Raw genomic sequence first — 25,036 nt, 5'->3', positions numbered from 1 at the left:
CATGTTTTTCACACACAGTTTTTTCTTTCACTGGTGGAAGTTTCACCAGTGTATTGAGTTCCCTGCACCAATGATGCAGTTGCAGCCTTCAAGATATGCTTTCATATCCAACTGTGGTAATTGTCTTCAAAATCCATACTTTGTGTAGAATTTTCTGACAATTTTTGGCAAGTTGCTGAAATACAAACCAGCTGGAATGGCAATTCCATCCGTGATGAAAAGCAGATCTTCAGCAGTCCCAGCAGCTAGCTTGTTCCTTTCCATGAAAGAAGAAAAGATCAAGATCTTGCTTTGCTTATTGCAGGCTGAGAGTCTTTCCTGTAGTAACTGAGTGACTGTGACTGTTCTCCTTGGGTGGACATCTTGTCTCATTGGCAGAGTTCCTGAGTTTTGTGAGGGGCAGCATGGAATGTCTTAGAAATCTCAGGCTCTCGCAGGTCAGTCAGATCATTTTGCCTTAGTCCACTTCATCAGTGCATGGCAATACACTACACCACAGTTCCAGCATCACATGAAAGTAGTTTCCACTCCTTGTTTTGCTTTTGATTCAGCAGGTGTCAACATTTCTCTGATTTGGTTTTAAGTTTGATGTCTGTGATTAAACAAAGATATCAGCTTCTTTTACCACTAAAATAAACTCTACGCTCCTATCTTAGACACAAAATAGAACTGGAACCTGTGGGGGGAGAAAAAGTCTGCCTATTCTGAAAAATACTGTGTGGTATTTAGTTATTTCTGTGGGGGTAGGTTTCTGTGCCCTGGGAATGTGGGGCTATGCTAGGATTCAGAAATCTTGTAAGAATGAAACTTACAGGCAGCTGGAGAACAGCTGGGTGTGCCTTTCATTGCCTAGTTGAATAAAAATGCTGGGGTTTGATCCTGTGTTGGCCTGTATAGACTATGAAGCTGGCCAGTCCATTCCAACCACTGCCATGAGCTCAAGGAAAGTCTAGTGATAACTTTATTAATAAATACCTCCCCATTTTCAAACCACAATAAAATAAATTGATTAAAAGTCTCCTCTCTCTGATGCAGAATCACGCTATGCTTGCAGAGAAAAAGCACTTTAGTAACTACATGTGGCTGCAACTTCTTGCCTGTGACAGTCAAGCACTGACATGAGGCAGAGGTTTACAAGGCAGTTCCTCAATGTTGAGATGCTTCTCCAGGCTACAACAGTGGGCTCCTTCTGCCACGTTCCCCTGGCTGGTCTCTGCTCCTGTCAGTACTTGGAGCGGAACTTGAGACTGCACTGGCTTGGAAATGTGGCTCCACACAGCGGGCTCCAAGCAACAGGGGGACCTCGATCATACCAACACTTACAGTGGTCACATCTCACAGTCTTAACCTGTTTTGACTAGGGTCTTTTTTTCCCAAACAGTTGCCACGCTCGCGCCATCCTCCGCAGTCTAGCCAGATTAGGTCTGGGCTGGAGGGAGAAAAGAAGCACTACATCAGAACTGAGTACAGGAGCTTCAGTCCTAACAGAGTCATTCCCCAGTGTTTTTAATACCCAATTCCAAGGCCCACCTGACTTGCAACAGAATCCAATTTCATAACATAGCATGGTAATAGGAAAAGAGTAAATATTATTGGGTTTTAAAACATTAAATGTTGCTATTTCTTTGTGCTTCCCCTCCCCCCCCATTTTATAGCAGTAGGAGTAGGTGTTTAATTAGTATCTTTGCCACTAGTAGAATATTGGAATTTACATGTTTTCCAAGATTTTACTCTTCCAAACTGCAAACACTTGAAAGACATGCTTAAGGACTTGTGTACTGCATTCCCATAAACATGACCATTCATAAGACATTTGGTAAGATCCTTGCTAAAACTGCTTGCAGGACAGAGGTTTAATGCTCTAAAGTTTTACTTTATTGGTAACAGCTATGTAAAAAGTCAAGAGACAGAGAGTGGTGTGGTTTCAAACTGGTCCATTCTAGTTCTAACAGGTGCCTATGTGACATGTGTCTGATAAGCCAGAGTGTGGATTACTGGAGGTCTATCTGTGTCCCACACAGTACCTGCTTTTCCTGCTGTAGATGGTCTATGTCTGCAAGAGGCATCATGGAAGGTCTTCCATGAGCACACTGGAAGGGCAGCTGGCAAGATGACAAAGCTTCAATAAGCCTGCAGCTCTCCTCCAAAGTCAAGCACTCATTGAACTTAATAGCTCCTAAAAACAAAACAAAACAAAACAAAAACTTCTTGTATGCACTGCAGAAGAGAACTCAAGCAACCCAGCAAGCTCCTCTCCACAGCTGCAGTTTTCACAGGAAAAAAGGCAGCTCCCAAAGATTAGCTGTGAGGCTGCAAAAGCAGCCCAAAGGCTGCAGTATGTCAGACTTGGGGCTTAGCTCAATTAACCAGCCTGCTGCACAAGGCTCCGCTTTCCATCACCTAACCTAGGTCTGAGGAATGGCAAGATTATTAGGGTTTTGCTTTTCAGATGATGTAGGAAGAGGCAAATGGGCTTTTACGTTGCTTTTCTGTGTGTGTTACAGTGGAAGGTGCAACCAGTTCACAAACCAAAAAGACATCAAGCCAAGATGACAGCTAATCAGTTCCATAGGCCTCCACAGAGGCACAAAACCCTCTGCAATCTTCAGCCATGGGACATTTTTAGATATAAAAAGGATTATGTATTGTCTGCTGTTTGTAGAATGCACTGATACTCCTGAAAGTAGCTGCTTTAGGTTCATGATGACCCCTTCAAGAGTAATCTTGTTAATACTGTATGTGGCACAGGAACTGCCACAAAAGGACAGAGTACACCTGTAAGGTCTGCTTCATTTCTAAGTGCTGGAAAGCCATAATCTCATAGATGTAAATGTCAGCTGAATTCCTTCCAAAAATACCTGAAAGGTCACATGCACACCTAAACTTCACTGTTGATACTTACACAAACCAAAAAGTGCTTTTTGGGAAGAGTATCTTATGTCTTTCCTGCTTGCCTTCAAGCAGGTTCCAGCACCTCCCTTTGCCCCTTCACAGAGCTGCTATTTGAATGGTTTAGAGCTCACACAAATGAGTACACCTCAGAGCTGTATTCTGTCTCTGCTTCATGTGAGGGTTGGAAGGTACATTGTGCCCACACATGAATACATCAGTGCAGTATTGCTCACCCCTCACAGTGCTGTCTGTCCATGAAAACATCATCATCTCTTCCTCCCTATGAAACACATGGGTCTGTAATTCCAGCATTCCTGCAGATGCATTCTGGCCCAGGAATGATGTTGTGTGGAGACAGAAAGGTTAAAAAAAACCCCAAAAAACAGAATGCAAGAAATTACAGTTTCCCTACCGTGACAGGCCTGGGAAGCCAGCACCTTCAGAAACGTCAGAGGCAGTGTTCCTCGTGCTCCTCCTCCTGTGGTCTGCACTAGCTAAAAGTAGTAAGGGAACATCATCTTACTTTCCATTTCATATGAGACAAAGGAAGAACTGCAACACAATGGAAACTAGAAAAGACAGGGGATACTCTAGTCCACCTTTCTCATTTGAGGTTTAACACGTTCCCTTTGGTACATGCAGTAAACTTTGCATTAGTATAGTCAATTTCAGAAGCAGACAGCAACTCACCTCAACTTGTTCTTGAATAAGCTCCTAGAAAGGAAAAGGTAATATCATCAGCTGCTTTTTCTCCCTTTCATTGCCCATACCCTGCTTTGTCCACATCTATGTATATTGTACTGTGTAACTGCCAGAACCAGGCAAAAATGCTGTTGCTAGTATGCTGTCCACGGTCCGAAAGGTCCAGGTGCAAGTCCTGACTTCTCAGAAGCATCTATCTGCAGGATAGGTATAATGGAATTTTATACCTCACAGTGCAATGAATACATGTTATCTTTGAACAGCTGCCCTTTCTTCTTTAGAATTAGAAATTAGAATAGAATAGAACAGAATAGAATAGAACAGAACAACAGAACAGAACAACAGAACAGAACAACAGAACAGAACAACGGAACAGAACAACAGAACAGAACAACAGACCAGACCAGGTTGGAAGAGACCTTCAAGATCATCACATCCAACCCATCATCCAACACCACCTAATCAGCTAAACCATGCAACCAAGCACCCTATCAACTCTCCTCCTAAACACCTCCAGTGATGGTGACTCCACCACCTCCCCAGGCAGCACATTCCAATGGGCAATCACTCTCTCTGTGTAGAATTTCTTCCTAACATCCAGTCTGAACCTCCCCTGGAGCTAACAGTCCATGTGGATTTAATTTCTGATGTCTAAACTGCAATGAATTCATAACCAGTCATGATTAGGTGCTAGCAGGGCAAATTAAAAGAACTGCAGAACTCATCTGCCAAAATGTTCATGAGACCTCGAGGAGTCAGCCAAGAATGAGCGCTCATGAGGCATGGAGCTGATTCCCTCCTCCACCACTTTCAGCACTCTTGGCTCCCAAATCACACCAGGAGAGTGCATTTGGAGTCCTTTCTGATTATAGCAAGGTTGGAAAGGAAAATTAAATTAAATGAGTCATCTTCTCTCTTTCTTCTTTTCATATCAAACTAGATGTATGTCAAGACAGGGCTGATTCACAACGGCTCAGCCCAGTGGCTGAACATGGTCCTCCAGGAGCAATTTTTAAGGAATCCTTGAAGCAGTTGTGTGTGTGGAGAATTTTTTTACAGTATAAACTGCAGGTAATCATTTCAGCAATTTCTTCCTCAAACTGCAAAACATCTGGAACAGCAACTTTTAGAAAGCTGCACTGCCCATGTAGACATTTAATGAAAACAACTTCAAATTCTAACAAGTAGTATTTCTCTATCAGCAATAGTAATCATTTTAATGTTCACTCAAGCATTCATGAGCAGTAAACTGTGGAAAAATCTGCTCCATATACTCTTTTTCCTTGCTTCTCTACCAGTCCAAGCCTGAAACAGTCTCTTATAATTTCTGTTAATAGTTCAGGGAGTTCAGTTGTAGGACTATTTATCTACTAAAAGGGATGGAACCCACATTTGCCAAGGGTCTTCACTGTCTCCCTCACAAGAGAGATACTCTAACACCCTGGGCCATTAACAGAGAATAAGACCCAGTATCACAATTTCACTCATACCCACAGCTGACCTCCACAATACTTTTGGTGACAGGTTGTCTTTTCCGTCGTAATTCATTGGCTTCTCGTTCTATAAAACACAGTGGCACTTTCCTCACTAGAACTAAGGAACTCTTGTTCTCAGGGAATGATAATTCAAGACCCAAGTCCTCCAAGCTTCTGTAGCAGCATCTGAGGAAGAAAAAATACCAAGACATCAACCACAGCAGCTATGTCTCTACAGCCTGTGTAAATATTTCTGCAGTCCTCATATATGTTTACTTCTTGCAACAGCGTCCAGTCTCAGAATCTATGCATCATGAGATTCCAGGCAATTTTGCTCTTTCAGCTACATTTCTTCACTCTAGGCAACCCTGGTAATTTCATGTTCCACAAACACAAGATCTAAGAGTTCCTGTGTTATGTAGAGAGAAGCTTTATGTCTAAATTTACAAACCAATCTTCTCTGAAGATGTGCAAGGTGCTTGGTTCAACACACTCCAAACGCTGAAATTACAAAGCGCAACGACTGCTTTAAGGCTAACCTAAAAAGCTGTGATTTCAATGGACACCTAACAGCAAATAGTTGAAATGGAAAAAAAAATATTCTAAGAGAATTATGATAATTTAATGAACTTTACATCCCATTAAGCAAAGAGAACCCAGGAAAGAATAACCTCTAGTTAATCTAACATACGTCACTCTGGGTGGAAAAATACACACCAAAATGGGGCTTCAGAGCCAGCTGAGAGCTTGTCTTCAAAATGAAAACAATTGTAACAATATATAGTTCATTAAAGCCAAGGTGATGAAGGTCAATTTTAGGAAAGAGATTCTTTGAGCAAAAAAAAAAAAAGAAGCCAATCTATACTTACTAGAATCAGTCACAAGAATAATACAAGTAGCTTTCATATGGAGATGCTTTGTGTGCCCCTAAAAAGGAGCCTTGTGTAGCCATCAGCAAGAGTGGAGAAGACAGAAAAAGCCTATTGTGGTGAAATGACAGAATCCAAGCAGCTATTGAGGTCAATCAACCTTGCCCTTCTAAAAATTTTTTTTTAAGGGGAAAAAAAAGAGAGGAAGTTCAAGAGAGTCAACTGAACAATGCATTACTACAATGCTTAGCAGACAAATAACAGATTCAAAGCTGGAGGTGAACCATAGGTCCAGCTGAACTATTAAATAGCAAGTGTAGCTGAAGAGGAAGGTCCTCAGGGAAGGTAATATATTTCATTACATCAGACTTTACCACAGACTAGTTATATTCTGCCAGCAACAAAAATAACAGAATTTGCATTTTCATGTGGTACTTCTAGTTTGTAACTTGGCAGTAAGGGCAGTCTCACAGAGAGACTAAAGAGAGGAACTGCTAGCACTGATAAAATAAAGAGCAACACAATAAAAGCCACCAGTATATGCCAGCAGCAATAAGCTTCTTGAATCAGTGATCTTAAAGTGATAACTGGAAATCACAACTGGCATCCCACTGGGTCGAATGATTTAACAGGTGTCCTTAAAAGAAAACCATGCCACTCTGATTTGCTTCATCTTACTGATTTTGGTAGCATGTTTGTGATTTAGCTGATGAGAAAAGTAGCTCAGGCAATTTATTTGGTCTTTCAAAAAGTCTTTGATGCTGCCTCTTAAAAGTGGCTACAAATGCAGATGCAAAATGTTGTCATGGATAAAGAGGTAACATTTGTCACGAATTAGAGGCTGAATTAAAGAATTAAATATCCTCTGCCAACAGATGGTCAGTGTTCCACAGGACAAGACTCCTGATTTGTATCTTAATTGTTCATTAGTGATGTGGAAAAGAAGGGGCATGGTCAAGCAGAGAACACAAAATTATGTAGGTTTGCTGAGACTCAAGATGACACTGAAATCAATTAGAATTTAAATAGAAAAACAATGAATGAAATGAGTAGGATGAATGAAAAATGTATCATGAAATATGGACAGAAAAATGGAGTTCACTGCTCCTAAAGACAATGACTGCAAATTGTCAGGAATAATTGGCACGTTTTGGTGGCCTTTACAGAAATAGCAAAACTGAAAACCAAAGCCACAAAACCCACCAAACACCCACAACTCTGATTTGTGGTCATGATCATTCAATAAACAGGCAGCTCATGCAAGCAGCTGCAGCCAAAAAGCAGGCAAGATACCAGGTGTGGATATAACAGACAGAAAATACAAGCACAACTGCAAAGGTACTGTACAAATCAATGGAATACACTAAGTACATTGTATTCAATTTTAACCACGCAGTCTCAAAAGCAGATGGATCAGAAATGGAAAACACTCAAAGGTGAGTGCAAAAAGTAATCTGAGGTTGAAAAAGAGGCATTACAAATATCATGGTGTTAGCAAGAACATCACTAGGAGATGGGAACAACAAAGGCATTCAAATATCACTGAACTGTGAACAGAATGGTTATGTTCTCACATTTTTCCCTAAGGCAGGTGGAACATATTGGGCTTTACACTTTCCTTTGAAATTTCTGGTATTGGCCACTGGTGCACAAAAGAGTTAGCAAACAGATACAACACCAAAATACATCCCCAAAATGGCTTTACACCAAACAAGTGTATCCCTGTAACAGCCAACAATGTTAACAAGGAGTGATGTTAAAAACCTATCGAGTTTGCCACAGGCATCTCAAGAAAAAGAGCAGTTTGAGAATATTAAGATATAACTTCATCTGGAAATGAAGAGCAATGCAGGGGCAAAAACCCACAAATACAGGTGTGGCAGGTGACAGGCATTTGGGGGGGGATGGGGGTGTGGAGTTTGAGTTGTCCTAATAGTAGCCAGGCCACCATTCTGAAACATTTGGGAAAGAGTGTTCCTGAGCTACTCTTGGCAGACGTCTAGGATTAAGGAACACGTTTCTGAAGGATTTCCATATCCCATCCTGCTCTTCTCAAACAGTGCCTGTTAAATCAGTGACTAGATGGACACTATGGACACTGCACTCCAGTGTGCACTCCCATGTCCTGAGCTCCAGACAGCAGGATCTTTTGGAGACTGCTTTGGCATTCTCCTGGCCCACACATGAAGGTTTACTTTTCCAGGGAAACCACAGCACATAGCAGAGGCACTGAGGTGGCACACCACAGGGTTTTGCCTCGAGACATTGTAATGACGTGCCTGAGAAGCACACCTATTTTCTTCTGCATATAGCAAACTGATCTCGGCTCAGGAAAGAATCCACAGCCTCTTTACTAAGCTTCATGGTAGAGAGATCTTTCTGGTCAACAAAGCCGACCCCAAAAATTTAGAGTTGCCCATTACCAACCGCAGAAATCGTCTTTGCTCTTCTGTAACTTCAATCTCCAAAGGGGGAGAGATGGAGGAGGACAGTAATTTCTTCTTTCCACATGCTGCAGCTTCCTTCTCATAGGAGTCTGTGAATGAATCATTTAGAAGCATCCTCTCTTAGGATATTTACGCAAGCATTACCCTTAATGACCCTATGGTTTGGCATGTAATCCTCTATTTGGATTAAAAAGTGACCACAAAATACCCTCTCTTGAAACTTGTGGTGGACTGGAAATGTCACAAACCAGATAACCTAGTCTCTGGGGAAGGGTTGGTTAATGCCATTTTGCTTTTTCCCACCAGTTCCAAAAAAGAGTCACTCTAAATAGAAAAAAAACAAAACCCGACTGATATATTTAGTCCAACTCACAGAGAGCAATTTTTCCCCAGAAAAGTCTGATTAAAATACTATTCATTAAACATTTCTCCCTTCAGTCTTTTAACTTTTTGCAGTACCTGACCGAAAGGAGGAGAGTTCCTGGAACCCTCTCTGCAGGAACTGCAGTGTTTCTTGATGAAAGAGAAGGTCAGTGTTTTTTTAAGTACTTGATGGATGGCTATTGTGCTTTTTAACGCTGAAACCAATGGCTAATGAGGTTACAGAGAGGACCATTATCCCTCTGCAAACAGTTGCAGATTGTGGAAATTTTAGGCTTTAAAGCATTGTATTCAGCTAAAAAGGAACCGAATGAACTATGCTCTTTACTCGGCATCCCATGTCTTATTCTTAACAGCATAACCACATAATCTTATTGATGTTGTTCTATTTCCTCTTCATTGTTTTTCCTATCAGTCTTCCTGCTCTTTCATTATGTCAGGACTATTTTAGTTTGATAGTTCTGTGGGCAAGGAGTATATCTTCTATTTTTGGAAAAGCTGTAACAATTTTCAGCTGCCCATACTGCGACTGCTACAGATACTGAATGTCTGCACTCTCCGAGGGATCAGGACCAGGATGACAAATTAATAACCTATTGGTTTCATACATCCCAGATTTATCTTCGTGATAACTCAGCAAGCTTTCCCTTTCAGACAGCTCATCTGTACTGTTCTGTGCACTCATTATCTTTCTTCCTAAGACCATCTAAATCCTCACCTGCAATAAGCTGCTCCAAGCGGATCCGTTCGTGAGCTGCATGTTGGTCCACCAAAATCAAGAGGTTGCCATCTGAAAACGTACCACAAGAGGTGAGAAATAGGCAACTTTATACCAGGCAACTACACAGATTGGGCAGAATGACCACTCTCTAGGGGCCACATTTAGAAGATAACTATCAGCCAGTGTTACAGAAATAAAATGAGGAGGCGGCTGAGCTGGCAGAACATAAAGTCACTACAGAACAGAGATTTAGTGACACAAATTGGCATTTAAATTAGGGTAATTAGATTTAGTCAGAAACTCTTGTCTATTGCCATCTTCAGCTAACTTCAGAATGAGAGCCCAAGTCACCCACAAACTGTTCTAATACAGTCCTTAAAAATGTTATGAAAACTACTGGTTTTGAATGCCTGTTTTGTACAGCTCCAGCAAGCTTCCACAATGAGTAAGTCCAGACACTGTGAACAGAGTCTGAAAGATGTTAGTAATTGGAGTAGAATCTATGTTTATAGCACTAATCTGAAGGCAGTCAGAACATTCAACAACGTCCAAAATAAAGATAAAGAAGATCCAGGAAATTTCAAGTGAAGACTAACATTTTCCTCCACTCACAATGTCATTCCAAGGCAAGAAGAGAATACAAACAGGACAGTGATCTTTCCTCAGTCTAACTGCACTTGACAGCCACCTGAACTTCATGTCAATAACCACTCTTACCTGCCTTTTTATCCACTTCATTCCTAGTGTTGATTAAACAAGCAATGAATTTATTGTCCACTTGCTGAAGAACCTGTAAGATACTCAGAAAAATCATTACCCTGTAGTAAAATTGTTTTGGAAAGGAAGGCAAACAAAAGAAGACAAAATGTACAGCAAATAGGTAGCAGGATGATCAGGGGGGTGGAAACCCCATCCTTTCTAATCCCAAAGTCTTAAGGAATTTAGCCTAGCAGAGCTGAGACTAAAAGGTATGTGATTACTCTTTATGAATTCAGTGGGGGCTAAATGTGGAAAAGGCAGCAATTATTGAAGCTAAGAGACAAGACTGGCAGGAGGTCAAATGCCTGTAAATCACTCATGAAACAGTTTAGTCTGGAACTAAGAGAAAGTTTCAAAACATCCAAGAAAATAATTCCAGATCAATTTTTTTTTCAAAGCAAGTCATAAGGGCAAGAGCTCTTAACTGCTCTAAGGTGGAGCTGGAAATTTACAGATTAAATACTCATCTAGAAACCTCTAAACAGGGAATTAAAGCTGCACACAGCAACTCCTGAGTATTACTGATACCACCAAAAGAGAATGTCAACAACCTTGTGTTAAACACCTGTAGAGGCCAGGAAGCATTTTTACCCCCCTCATTTTCTGACAGGGAATTTGCCTCTGTGACTTGATTCCACCTTCTCCTCGAGCACCAGAAATCAAACAGAGCTACAGGGGATACTGAGCAGAGATGCACAATGCTTTCAGTGTATTATTGTTAAACAAACAGATGTGGTGTTAGGGAGGAATTTACATAGTTACATAGATAGAGCTTGCTCTGAATTCTCTCACAACATGCGCTTTGTTCACCTCCTAGGTAAAAACAAACAGATGATCCTATTTCTTTGCAGAGATGTGAGACACAAATGATTCTTTTTGTTCTTTTCCTGTAGTGTGATGCAACATTTGGTGCTTTTGGTCTTCACCACAGAGATTCTCAAAATTACTATAGGGTGCTAAAGGCAATGTTTAGCTTCTTCAGAAATGGGAAGTGGTTAATTTCTTCTAGCTTTACCTTCTTAAAAACACACAAAGGAAAACATAATGCAGGTAAACACAGAACCACTCAACGAGTTTTAAAGAACAGTTATTATTATGAGGAGTGAAGAGAAAAATGGTGCTCACCATATTCTAGCTTTTCTCTCCTTTTGGAAACATAATCTTTTACTGTAATAACTTTTATTATAACAGTTATTCTTGCCCATGCATCATAAGTAAGGGAATCATTTGGATCCTTGTCCACCCTGGGGATCAGCATTACCATGACCCACACAGTGAGAACCTGCAGTCTCAAAGTCTGCAGCTTGACTGCATAAGAATAATGCTAACTGGGGCTGTAAACCTTTGGTCATGGGGATACAAGAGAGGGAGAGAATTCACTTGGGCATTTCTATCCAGGCAAACCATCAAAGAATTTGAATCGAAGCTATACATTTACATTGGTTTTTAAGCTAACATTCAGCAGAGTTGATAAAGAGGCACTAAAATTTAAGTTAACCTGATGCTGTAATGCCATTTTTAAGAATCATTTATCAGAGCAGACATAAATCTTGTAGTGAAATTTCAACTCTTTCCATGAAATCTAGTCTCTGGTTTCAAAATCAGTCTGATGAAGAATTGCTTTTCCAAGGTCAGTAAAAATGGAAGATACAGGACACAGATTTCAGGGAACTATGAACTAAACAAATGCCTACAATAAACATAAAAAGTGCCCACTGAAATATTTAGTTAACAGCACTTCTAAGCAGCAGTAACAGAGCTGCCTCTTAATTTGATTTAACCACACAGTCAAGGAGTTTTAGAGTCCCTTGCAGACAGCTGATTAACTTAACTGGCATGACATACGTGTCTTTTGGCATCACACAGCAACCAAGAATCCTGTTTGTGCTCATGAACACTGCAGATATGAACCATTTCCCTGGGTACCTCTTTTCCACCAAGCAGAAACATCAGAGAATCCCCAGCTAAGTGGGAATTTGGGGGTGAAAACCAGTGAGAGATCATATGGTACCTGCATGGAGTGGACCATGTCTTTGGTGAAACGATAAGGATACAAGATATTGTGAATTTTCACAGCCAGGTTGTCAGCCTGACTGCTGGTCACATCAACAGCAATCTGCAAAAACAGAACTGCAGATCAAACAGGCTATAAAGGATGAGACAAAAGCCCCAAACACACGCAAAACACATCCAACAAACTGGAAATAACTCTGTAGTTTGACCAGCCAAACCTTCTGCACTAGAGAAGCACCAGCTAACAATGCCATCCAGCAATCTCTTTGCTTCCCTCCTCATACATTTCCCATCTGGATATTACTTCCAAACTGCAATGCATTCAGTTGAATCCAAGTAGCTATCAGAAAACCTAAAGTTAATTATCAGCCCAGGTGAGCTCTCAATGGATTGCCTTACAAAAGATCTATTACTCTGAAATGAGTCAGAGTACACATCACAGCAACAACTGAAGAGAACTTTTCATCAGCTCGCCAGCAGGTGGTTTGCTGCTCCATCCCTATTGTTTGCAGGTGGAAATGGGTACATGTGTGTTTACTCTCGCACAACATGATGATTAAAGATAATGGGACCTCATGACAACAAAGGAAGTTTTTCTGAATGTTCCAACATTGTTTCCCTCTCACATGCTACAATCTTGCAAAGCTACAAAAACAGCTATAGTAAAATACACTTTTAAGACCCATTGCATGCCAGGGAACAAGGCTGAGTTGTTGCAACTGTCCACAAAGAGAACAATATTACAATTTTGTCCTTCAACAACTTTAAGATGATTGCCTTTGGAGAGGGAAAGACAGCTTACAACAATGTTTTGCTTTTGAAATCACATAAGGCAAAAGATTAGCCTGATACCTGCTTCTCTGCCTTTGGAATAAGTCCACAACCACGATTTACATATCAACAGCCTAAAAACACCTAACTGCCAGGTCCATAGTCTAATGTATCGCTGAATAATTCATATGCAATTGTTGCAACCTTTGAAACAATGTTAGAAAATGAGAGAAGGCTAAAATGATTCATATTTTGGTATAAGATGTGAGATAATACTTACCTCTGGGCAGGGAACAAACAAAGGATTATCCCATTCTGAAAGCAACGACTGGAGAGACTGCCCTTCAGCATCTAAGAAAGCACACACAGAGAGCACAGGGAATACCACCGGCTGTCAGTAGAAAGGGCACTGGGTACCTGCTTCACACAAGTATTAATTTGCTCTTTCATATAAAGGGGAGAATGTAGAAATAAAAATAATAATTAAAAAAGGAACATGAGACTGGGCTTCTCTATTGCCTTCTTTATCTAGGAAGGACACTGTGGAGCTTTCTGACCCCTAAACATGCTACAGGCCATTCAACAGGCCCTGGCAATGGGGCTGGGGAGGTGGGGAGGGAAAGAAAGACCTGTTTAGCTACCCACTTCCTCTGGACAAAGCCACATACCAAAAAGATGATTTCATCCTTTCTAACACACAAAAAACCCCACCAAAACTATGAGGATTGAAGCTATTTTTCACATTCCAACGTTGGAATGAGTACAAAGGAGGGAGTAGGTAATTATTCTTTAAACTACTGACATAATTCAACAAAGAGCTGGGTATTTCATCCTGTAAATAAGTATCCCCTAACCTGCCTTCAACCCCCAAAGCTTTTTTTTTCCATTTCTAGATTTGAGATGACTCACACGGTCCCATTGTTAACAGACCTTGAGTAATTCTGGGTTCCTGTTGGGACATCTGGGAGAATTCTTTGATTGGGTTTTTTTTTTCACCACAGAACACTGTGTCCTGGAAAGCTGGCCCTACCTCTCAGATCCTGGCTTGCTAGAGTCTTCTCTTTTCGAGGTCTAGGAAGGAAGGGTAGCACGATCTCACTTCTAAAGGGATGGCACCTGAACTGAAACCCTAAACACAATATAAATTCACTGCTGCAGATTCAACAGCATGCAGAATTACAGAGAAGAATACAAAATTAACCAGGTTGGAAAAGACCTTTGAGATAAGTCCGACCCATCACCCAACACTATCTAATCAACTAAATCATGGCACCAAGTGCCTTATTCAGTCTCTTTTTAAACACTTCCAGTGATGGTAACTTCACCACCACCCTGGGCAACCCATTCCAATGGCCAATCACTCCTTCTGTGAAGAACTTCTTCCTAACATCCAGCCTAAACCTCCCCTGGCGCAGCTTGAGACTGTGTCTTCTTGTTTTGTCACAGGTTGCCTGGGAGAAGAGACCAACCCCCAGCTGGCTACAGCCTCCCTTCAGGTAGTTGTAGACAGCAATAAGGTCATTGAAAGTCGATACAATTATTACATTCTCATAAATGAGCATGGGCTTAGCCCTGCACAAATTAAGAGCATCCCACGGATGTTGCAATCTGACATTGAGAAATAAGAGCACGTATGTAAAAAACTTGATACTATCAGATACACTTGTATCAGAAAATATGTATTTTTTAAATATCACTGTGGCACTGCAAGCCTGGCCTTAAAAACTGGCTGCTGCTTTAATCACCTAAGAATTATTGCCAGAAGCGCTGCAATCAGAAGTGCTATCCCCAAAGGAAAAAAGGAGGCATACAGTAAAGTCTGTCAGGAATCAAAACACTTCTGACTAACCTCTGTTCAGGTGTGGTGAAACTGTCAGTCTACCACCACTCCTATCAATACTTAATACAGTCAACCTGAATATTGCAAGTCAGTGAGACCACATGAGATATCAGAGTTAGCCTAACAACATGTTCCTAACCACCCAGAAGTGATTTAATGATATTACAAACATGCACTGTTATCAAGATTATCAAGAAAAACGGCTCAGATTTCCAGTACAGTGGTAAACATTTCACCCTTCCTTTGGTACAATTCAGCCTTCTATTCTTTGTGAAATAATAATGGACTAATGAAGTTCCTTTCTACTGAGAAATGAAGGGTGTGCATTCAGGAAAAGTGGCAGAGTCCTACCGCCAAAGAAAACCAGCTGCCTGCTGATAAACGCAGAGTGAGAAAAGTTCTGAGATCTGAGGCCAGTTCATAGACTCCTGACTGCTGGCTCCACTCCAACAAAGACCAATGATGTTTCCACCCTGGGGACAGAGAATCCTTTCAAGAATCCACACTGGCAGCCCAGCACAGGGAAGTAACTCAGCATCCCACTGTCACAAAACACAGAACAGACGACAAGATGGCCTGTCCTGACCAGTAAACTGTGGCAAACTGAGGAATGCCAGACTTTGACAGAGCTTGTATAGCTTACTGCCATGGAAAGACATTCTCTCTCAAGGTCACAGAAAGATCTATCATCTGTATGAACAAAACTCCAGTATTTTATACATGTAACAAACAAAGAGTCATCTCCCTCCTTCCTATTGCAGGGGAAATCCTTGTTCAGGGTATACATTATTCATAAAGCTAGGATTTTCTTGCCTAAATGGCAGTGAGAATTCAGAGCTGGCAGAGATATTGTTCATATGATTTTTCTGACAAGTAACATCAGAAAAGGTGCTGAGGATAATAATAGAATACAGAACCAGGTTGGAAAAGACCTTTGAGATCATCGAGTCCAACCTCTCACCCAACTCCATCTAATCAACTAAACCATGGCACCAAGTGCCTCATCCAGGCTCTTTTCAAACACTTTCAGACCAGAATAAACCAGGTTGGAAGAGACCTTTGAGATCATCGAGTCTAACCTATCCAACACCACCTAATCAACTAAACCATGCCACCAAGCACCCTATCAAGTCTCCTCCTGAACACCTCCAGTGATGGCGACTCCACCACCTCCTCAGGCAGCCCATTCCAATGGGCAATCACTCTCTCTGTGTAGAACTTCCTCCTAACCTCCAGCCTAAACCTCTCCTGGTGCAGCTTGAGACTATGTGCTCTTGTTCTGGTGCTGGTTGCCTGGGAGAAGAGACCAACCTCTGCCTGTCTACACCCTCCCTTAAGGTAGTTGTAAAGAGCAATAAGGTCACCCCTGAGTCTCCTCCTCTCCAGGCTAAGCAACCCCAGCTCCTTCAGCCTCTCCTTATAGGGCTGTGTTCCAAACCCCTCACCAACTTTGTTGCTCTTCTCTGGACTCGTTCCAGCAAGTCAACATCCTTCCTAAACTGAGGGGCCCAGAACTGGACACAGTACTCGAGGTGTGGCCTAACCAGTGCAGTGTACAGGGGCAGAATGACCTCCCTGCTCCTGCTGGCCACACTGTTCCTGATGCAGGCCAGGATGCCATTGGCCCTCCTGGCTGCCTGGGCACACTGCAGGCTCATGTTCAGCCTACCATCGACCAGTACCCCCAGGTCCCTCTCTGCCTGGCTGCTCTCCAGCCACTCTGACCCCAGCCTGTAGCTCTGCATGGGGTTGCTGTGGCCAATGTGCAGAACCCAGCACTTGGATGTGTTAAATCTCATGCCGTTGGACTCTGCCCATCTGCCCAGCCTGTCCAGGTCCCTCTGCAGAGCCTCTCTACCCTCCAGCAGATCAACTCCTGCCCCCAGCTTGGTGTCATCCACAAATTTACTGATGATGGACTCAATCCCCTCATCCAGATCATCAATAGAGATGTTAAAGAGCATGGGGCCCAGCACTGATACCTGGGGCACACCACTACTGACTGGCTGCCAGCTGGATGTGGCACCATTCACCACCACTCTCTGGGCTTGGCCCTCCAGCCAGTTCCCAACCCATTGCAGTGTGGTCCCATTCAAGCCATGGGCTGACAGCTTGGCCAGGAGTTTGCTGTGGGGGCAGTGTCAAAGGCCTTGCTGAGGTCCAGGTGGACTACCTCCACAGCCTGCCCCACACCCACCAGGCAGTCAGCTGATCATAGAAGGAGATCAGGTTGGTCAGGCAGGACCTGCCCTTCCTAAACCCATGCTGGCTGGGCCTGATCCCTTGGCCATCCTGTAAGTGCTGTGTGATTGCACTCAAGATGACCTGTTCCACAAGCTTGCCTGGCACTGAGGTCAGGCTGACAGGCCTATAATTCCCTGGCTCATCCAACTGGCCCTTGTTGTGGATGGGCACCACGTTGGCCAGCTTCCAGTCTTCTGGGACCTCTCCTGTGAGCCAGGACTGCTGAAAAATGATGGAGAGCGGCCTGGCCAGCTCATCTGCCAGCTGATGTAACTACTTTATACAAGCAAACCATGTACAATTACTGCATTTGAGTATATCATTTTCACTTGCCTCAACTGTATGATTAAAATATCCCAGTGTAATCACATATTAGTCAATACTGTAATAAAAGTAACACAACAATGCAAAGATAGCTGGCATAACAATGAAGAGAAAGTTGAACCGAGATGTTAACCTACTACAAATGGATAGCATTTGATTATTCAGAAAGGCATCTGATGGCAAAATGAAGCTTAATTAATCTCCTTTGGCAATTAGTTTGATCAGTACAGAGATGCCTGAGTCTAACCTACAAAATCTAGCATTTCGGTTGAGCACATGGCTTGTGACTGGAAAAGATGGCAGGTGGCCACTGTCATGGAAAAGAGGATGTGGATTATTCCTGCCTCCTTCTACCTGTCACCAATCAGTGTAACATCCCTAAATTTGTGTATGAAATGCTGTTATTAATAAATCATGGGGCTGTGAAATGCTAAGTCAACACTACTGGGTTACTGACACTACTCTAGTAACCAAAATGAAAGCATACACAGCAAATACAGAATTTATTTCACTTCTGACTCTTAACAGCAAACATCAAAAGACATGAATGCTGCATTAAGACACAGTTGTGTTCATTCCTATGGCTAGAGAGAGTTAACATCCTTTATTGAAAAACACGTGAAGGACTATGTTTGTTGAACTTTGAAAAGATCCAGAGGGTCTAGCCATGGTTCAAACACCTTGTGAAGGTTTGGGAGGTCTGACCTTCAACGTAAGAAAAGCCAAAGCACTGCAGTAGACATCTCACCAAAGAACATCACTACTGACAGAGTTAAGAAAGAGTGACACTATTGCTACAATGATAAAGCTAAGAAAGAACAATGCTACTGGAGGTGAAGATACAACACAATCTATGTCTTGAAGACTACAGACTCTACATAATCTGAAAGCATAAAGGTACAAGAGATACTCTCCTCATAAACGTGAATGCACCATCCAAACACTTCGGACAGAGGGTCAAGCTCCATATCTCAGTGCTTTGGCTGGCTACTAAACAGCACTGTGGGCAACTGCAACTGGTAAACCACAGCAATCAGGAGTGTTAGTCAAGGAGTGCATGTTTGCTCTTGCAAGTGATTTTACCTAATAAAAACAGGGATGTTCTTCTCCTGGTAATCAATTTATTTCAATGGAACACAGTTAATATTAAGAACTCTTGGCATAAAATATTATACTTAAAAGGGAATAGCTTAACAACTGAAATGCCTACTGCACCAGTGTTTCAATGACTGGTGATGAAGAATGAAGCAACAGATAAAAATGGAACAAACCTGAGCCTATCATGATTGATTAGACACCTATTTCACAGGAGAACTATCCCAAAAGAAGCCCAAAGTACTTTTTCAAAACAAATTATGCAGTAGAAAATATAGTCTGTATGTGGAATGGCTGCACCTTAACTCATAAAATCTGCCTACAGACAGAATGAAGAACAACTTTGAACAAAGACATATCCATGGATGACAAAATTAGCAGAGACAATTATTCTGCTAAGCCAGATCAGGTGGACACAGAAAGCCAAACCTGACAGATCAATGAAGACTCATGAACAGGGTGAGTGCCAAGAGGATGGAGCCAGACTCTTCTTGGTGATGCCAAATGACAGGGCAAGGAGTCAAAGTTGAGGCATAGGAAGTTCCATGTAAATATGAGGAAAATTTTTTTCACCGTGCAAGTGACAGAACAGTGGAACAGGCTGCCCAGGGGGGTTGTGGAGTCTCCCTCTCTGGTGATACTCAAAACCTGCCTGGATGTGTTCCTGTGTGATCTGGTATAGGTGACCCTGCTCTGGCAGGGGGGGTTGGATTAGATGATCTTTTGAGGTGCCTTCCAACCCCTAACATTCCGAGACTATGTGAACACCACACCCTTGAGAAGACAACACGAAGCAGTGCCGTGTCACCTGTGCAAAAGTTTCACCCCTGAACCACCACCAATGCTGTACAACATCTCTTACAAAGCTAAGTGTGAAGGAACAGACTTCCAGAATCTGCAGAGAGGAGACTATGCATTCTGAAGGAAGACTTAGATTTTTGTTCATTTTTTTCAAGAGCTGTTTTAAATTTTGTACACCTACCATTTTATCAGTAATAACACATTCTTAGAAACATAAGCATTTAGGAGAAAATGCTTAAAACCCACAATATTTTTCTGGTATGCTTATATTATCATATGAAGTATATTTCTCATTTTATATGCAGCAACAATTATATATAACTATAAAGAGAAAGAGAGGAGAAGAGAAGGGAAGGGAAGAGAGAAGAGAAGGGAAGGGAAAAGAGGAGAAGAGAAGGGAAGGGAAGAGAGGAGAAGAGAAGGAAAGGGAAGAGAGGAGAAGAGAAGGGAAGGGAAGAGAGGAGAAGAGAAGGGAAGGGAAGAGAGGAGAAGAGAAGGGAAGGGAAGAGAGGAGAAGAGAAGAGAAGGGAAGGGAAGAGAAGAGAAGGGAAGGGAAGGGAAGAGAGGAGAAGAGAGGAGAAGAGAGGAGAAGAGAGGAGAAGAGAGGAGAAGAGAGGAGAAGAGAGGAGAAGAGAGGAGAAGAGAGGAGAAGAGAGGAGAAGAGAGGAGAAGAGAGGAGAAGAGAGGAGAAGAGAGGAGAAGAGAGGAGAAGAGAGGTGAAGAGAGGAGAAGAGAGGAGAAGAGAGGAGAAGAGAGGAGAAGAGAGGAGAAGAGAGGAGAAGAGAGGAGAAGAGAGGAGAAGAGAGGAGAAGAGAGGAGAAGAGAGGAGAAGAGAGGAGAAGAGAGGAGAAGAGAGAAGAGAGGAGGAGAGAGGAGGAGAGAGGAGGAGAGAGGAGGAGAGAGGAGGAGAAGAGAGGAGGAGAGGAGGAGAAGAGAAGGAGAACCAGGTTGGAATAGACCTTTGAGATTGAGTCCAACCTATCATCCAACACTATCTAATCAACTAAACCATGGCACCAAGCACCCCACCCAGTCTCTTCCTAAACACCTCCAGTGATGGTGACTCTACCACCTCCCTGAGCAGCCCATTCCAATGGCAAATCACTCTTTCTCTGAAGAATATATATATCACAGTAAACATCATGATGCCCATGAAAACCAGGCAGTTGTCTTTTCATTGACAAGCTGCTGACACTTTTTACTGCTTTATTAAAAATTATCTCTTAATATCTTGGATGCTAATGCTTTACTGTCTTCACCATTCCCAACTGTTTCCTGTTTTCCCCACAGCCATTACAAAGAAGGCAGTTGCTATCTCAGTCTAAACTGTCAGGTGCTGCCAGCAAGTTATTTCATGCACCTAAGAGAAAACAAATGGTTTTCCTCATCCCATTTCTACAACAACCACCTCTCTTACCGCTCTCTGAAACCACATCCACAGCCATTGTTGTTATATCCTGAATGCAGGCAGCTTGAAATCCTGCAGGAGGAGTGCCGTAGATGCTCAGTCCAGTTGCTTGGTTGATGTATATTGTCTTACCCGACGAAACATCAAAGTCTTGCAGCCAGTCAGAAGATAAATCATTCCTGGGATCACCTGTGACTGTGTTATCTGCAGAGAATTCCCAGTTACTCAGGGTGGTATCTTTCAAATTCTGTTCTGGGGACTCATTTAATGTACTTTTGTCTTTACAAGTGATGTTAACACAATCCTTTTCAGCAGGTAATGATAAAACACTGCTTGAAGGGACTATGTACTCCCCTTCTGCATTGATGAGTGGAGATGGGTTGACCATACTTTGCATGGCCTCTGCTCTCCTAAGGTCTGATTGCCAGCATGCATCCTCCTTAGAAATGATGTGATTACATTCACTCCTTTCTCCCACTAAGGATTTGTATGTTTCACAAGCATCTGACAAATGATCATTTCTTGAAGATTCAAGATCACAAGAGTGGTCTTCTTTTCTACACGAATCTGTTTGGAATTGTTCACCAACTTGTTCTACTTCTTTGTGATCACTTTTCATTCTGGACAGCTTGGATGATAGTGATCCTGGAGATCTTCTACAACTGGTAGTTTTTTTACTAACCTGAGAGTAATCTGACAATGTCAGAGGACTCTGACAAAGAGCTCGCTTGTCCTGTGAGATTTCTCCACTGCAGAACAAAGTGTCTCCCAAAGGACCAAAAACTTGGCTACTACTATTAGAATCTGTACCTTCCACAGCTGGAGCTTCACAAGAGCTCATGTTACTATGATTGTCATTCTCATTCTTTGAAAAGTCACAATCAGCTTGGGAACTAAAAACTGGGAGGCCAAACTCACTCTGCTCTGAAGATGATTTTGGTGGCGTACGCTTGACTCTCCCGTAGTATCTCCTGAACTTTTCTAGTGAACCCAGCTGCATGGACCAGCTTGGCTGCTTAGAGCTCTGAGATCGTGGCACACTCAATTGTCTTCTAGTGCTTTTTAGAACCTTTTTGTGAGGAACACCCAAAGAAGTTGCCACTGGCAACTGAGTAAAATTCAATGTCTCATGTCTTTTGCTGGTGGCAACAGGCATAGCTGTCTCCTCACTCACCTTCTTTGACAAAGTTTTGTTACTTAACCATTCCTTACCATCAGCCATGCATACCTCTCTGCTGTAAGGAGATACATATTCTTTACTTGTGTTACTGGAAATATCCTTAGCATTTAAAGAGTGAACAGGAAAATTTGCTTTGTGGCAAAATATACCCTTGGCACTGACAGGGCCAGGTCTACACTGCATGTCAACATTTGTTTCTGCTTGTTCACGTTCAGGCATGGCACTTTGCAGAACACATGTTGTGAGGCCTGTAGAGCCCAATTTTATTGGTGCTGAACCAAGAGCCCCTCTTCCAGCATCATCTATCACTTCAGCTCTTTCCTCATCCCCTCTTCTTACATTACAAGGTCTCATCAATGAACTCCCAGAGACAGTTCCGGGTCCCACTGTTGTTTCAGTAGGGTCTTCTCTCTCACATGGCAACTGAGCAGCTTTGCTGTTTAAGATACGGACTGTGTTGTTTTTCTCAGCTGCTTTGCCTTGCTGGTTTCCCACACCCTTTGGGTGAATCCCTGCACAATGCTGCAGGTCAACACAACTGTCTGTTTTTCTCATTTCTGGCCTGCCCTCTCCACTGAAAGAGGAATGAACATTTTCTGAAGGTTTCAGATGAGTATCAGACCCCTTTTGGGAAGCATTAGTGTCTTTTGGCTCCTGCTCTAGGATGTTTGATATACTGAAACCAGAAACTGTGTCATCTTTGCTGGGCAGTGGAATGTCTGCTTTATTGTTTCTACGTGGATCAGATGGTTCAGCACTCTTCTGATTTAGGGCAGTTTCAGTTTCCTGTAGGTTTTTATTTGACTCTGTAAGACCTGAAGACTTTTTTCCAGGAACAGATTTCCTTTTGACGTCTTTTGATTGCAAGCTGCACATTTCATAGGAATCCACAATTTGGCTGCATGCTTTCTTAAAACTGTCTTGGATGCTCTTCTCATTAGAGATTGAGGGCTTCAGAGCTGGAGCATTATGCAGACAAAAGTCATTATCTTCATTAAATTCTCTGATGTCCTCACTACACGGTTCAATAAATAAATGTTCTCGTTTCAAAAATACTTTCACTCCTTCCTCTAGGCAAGCTAGAAGGACATCCCAGTTCTGAAACTCGATTAGAGTCTTTGCAGGTTCCAGACACACATCGTAGTCACTGTATGCACAGGTTACATTGAGGATAAAGATCCCATACAACTCTGGGCCACAACGATGGCGACCGGGGCTTGAAGCGGCTTGTCTGCTCGCAGGGCCACTTTTGGCCTTGCAAATGACACTTTCTTTTCTTAATAAAAAATCCATCAGTTTATGTAGTCTTGTCTTTAAAACAAGCCTTCTATTGACATACAAGAACTGCATATTCCTGTTGTAATGCCCTTCAGTACTGATATAACCACTGAGCTCAAATCCCCCAGACTTATGACTTATTTCTCGTAACTTCTGAGATCTGCTCAGTCCATAAAGCTGACAGAACCGAGAGTATACATCTCTTGTCTTAGGGAGCTGAAGCACCATGGAACAAGAAACATCATTCCTTAAAGAAAATGAGACAGAGGGATGCATCAGCGAAACAGCCTCTACCTTCTGTCTCACTCTCTCAAATTCCAACACAGGATCCATACACTTTCTCCTCACTGGTAACTGATAAAACAGATTACATACAGTGACTGTTGTTCCACCACTTGGTCTGCTCAATTCAGCTTCACAGACTTCCAGTGCTTGCCCATTGTGAAACAGTTTCACAAATGTTTTTGCTGTCTTGCTGGTCTTAGATGAAACTTCTACTACACTGGCCATGCTGGTTATGCTTGCCACAGCCTCCCCTCTAAAGCCATAGAATGTCAGGTTCTCCAAGTCTCTCAATGAGCTGCACTTGCTGGTGAAGTACCGCTTTCCCATCGCATTTAAGTCCTCTCTCCCCATCCCAGAGCCATTGTCCACCACCTGGATCTTAAAAGCTTCCAAATCCACCCTGATAGCGATACATGTTGCTTCGGCATCGATGCTATTGAGGACAAGCTCCTCAACACATTGCCCCAGTGAACTGATTGTCACTCCAGAACGCAGCCTGGCTCGCACATCTTCCACCAAACATTTGATCATGTCAGAATCAGACAGACGAGAAACTCAAGCAACTGCAAGGATCTCACTCTTCCATGCTCCTCAGAGCAACAACCTGAGAGAAAAAAAAAAAAAGAGTAAAAAAAAAAGGCTTGAAAATACTTCCATTTACTGCATTCACTCTCATAAATATACCTTTGGTATTCAGAGGCTTCTTCAGTAGCTACTTTTCTGGTCAAGCTTTGAGTACATCTTGTTGGTGCCTTCAGGGTAAACTGAGTCTGAATCTATGCTCCTTACCACACATATGACTCTCAGACTTAACATACCTAAATCAAACCACAATGAAGTGAAACTCAAAGGATCAGCAAGCAAGAGGCTTCCTCTTCCATTTATATAAAAGAAATATAAAGTAAGCATCACCAAGAACCAGGTAGAGAGCTGCTTTTCTCTCACTTTTACCTCAACGTCCTCACATAAATTCACGATGCCCCATTCTGGCCAAAGAGTTAATTTGCCGCAGTTTGTCTGAGAAAGGACTGAAGGGGGCTTGGGAACGGGTGTGGAACACCGAGTAAGCTGTTCATGTGCAAGAGGACCCACTGTTCTCCACTCCTTGATGCCTGCTGGTTCCTCAGCAGTATCTGCGGGGGCATGTAACTCTTCCTCGCACCCGCACTGCTGCCCGCGCAGCTCGCCAAGAGGTGCCCGGCTGTATCACCGGTATCCGGGGGCTCCCTGGCCCCAGGGGCACATAAGGGCACCGAGCCCGTGGCGCAGGCTCGCTCCCCTTGCTGTCCCCGCCGTGCGCAGGACTGAGTACGCCCTGCGCTCGCCGCCGGGGCCTCCGCCCGCGACAAACAGCGCCCGGAGCCGGGCGGCCGCCGGGCCGGGGCGCGGACAGGAGGGGCGGCCCTGCTGCAGCGGCGGCGCGGGGCGGCGCGGAGCGGCGCGTCCCCCACCCGCAGCCTCACCTCCTCGCGCACCCGCCAGCCTGCGGCGGGACGGGCGCGAGACCGACCGCTGCCGGCTGCCGGGCCCACGCGCGGCTCCCGCGGGAGG

General features: G+C 43.0%; 1 protein-coding gene across 2 annotated transcripts; it reads right to left on the bottom strand.

Moving 5' to 3' along the window:
* Positions 1–88: 88 nt before the first annotated feature.
* MLH3 (mutL homolog 3) lies at positions 89–24,085 on the bottom strand. Of its 2 annotated transcripts, XM_054162024.1 has the most exons (12): positions 20,752–24,085; positions 14,061–14,159; positions 13,311–13,381; positions 12,258–12,362; positions 10,205–10,277; positions 9,485–9,556; positions 8,366–8,474; positions 5,096–5,255; positions 3,583–3,606; positions 3,305–3,386; positions 2,025–2,176; positions 89–1,429 (listed from the first exon to the last, which is right to left on the bottom strand). In XM_054162024.1, exons 1-12 carry the CDS (start codon positions 24,014–24,016, stop codon positions 1,358–1,360), a joined length of 4,284 nt encoding a protein of 1,427 aa, XP_054017999.1. In that variant the 5' UTR covers positions 24,017–24,085; the 3' UTR covers positions 89–1,357. The 2 variants fall into 2 exon arrangements, with proteins under 2 accessions (XP_054017999.1, XP_054017998.1); XM_054162023.1 differs by lacking the exons at positions 89–1,429; positions 2,025–2,176; positions 3,305–3,386; ... (3 more) ...; positions 9,485–9,556; positions 14,061–14,159 and having other exon boundaries at positions 10,104–10,277.
* Positions 24,086–25,036: the final 951 nt, after the last annotated feature.

This window comes from Dryobates pubescens, chromosome 5, assembly GCF_014839835.1.
Source record: "Dryobates pubescens isolate bDryPub1 chromosome 5, bDryPub1.pri, whole genome shotgun sequence".
Classification (NCBI taxonomy): domain Eukaryota; kingdom Metazoa; phylum Chordata; class Aves; order Piciformes; family Picidae; genus Dryobates; species Dryobates pubescens.
This window is presented reverse-complemented; position numbering and strand designations above follow the sequence as displayed.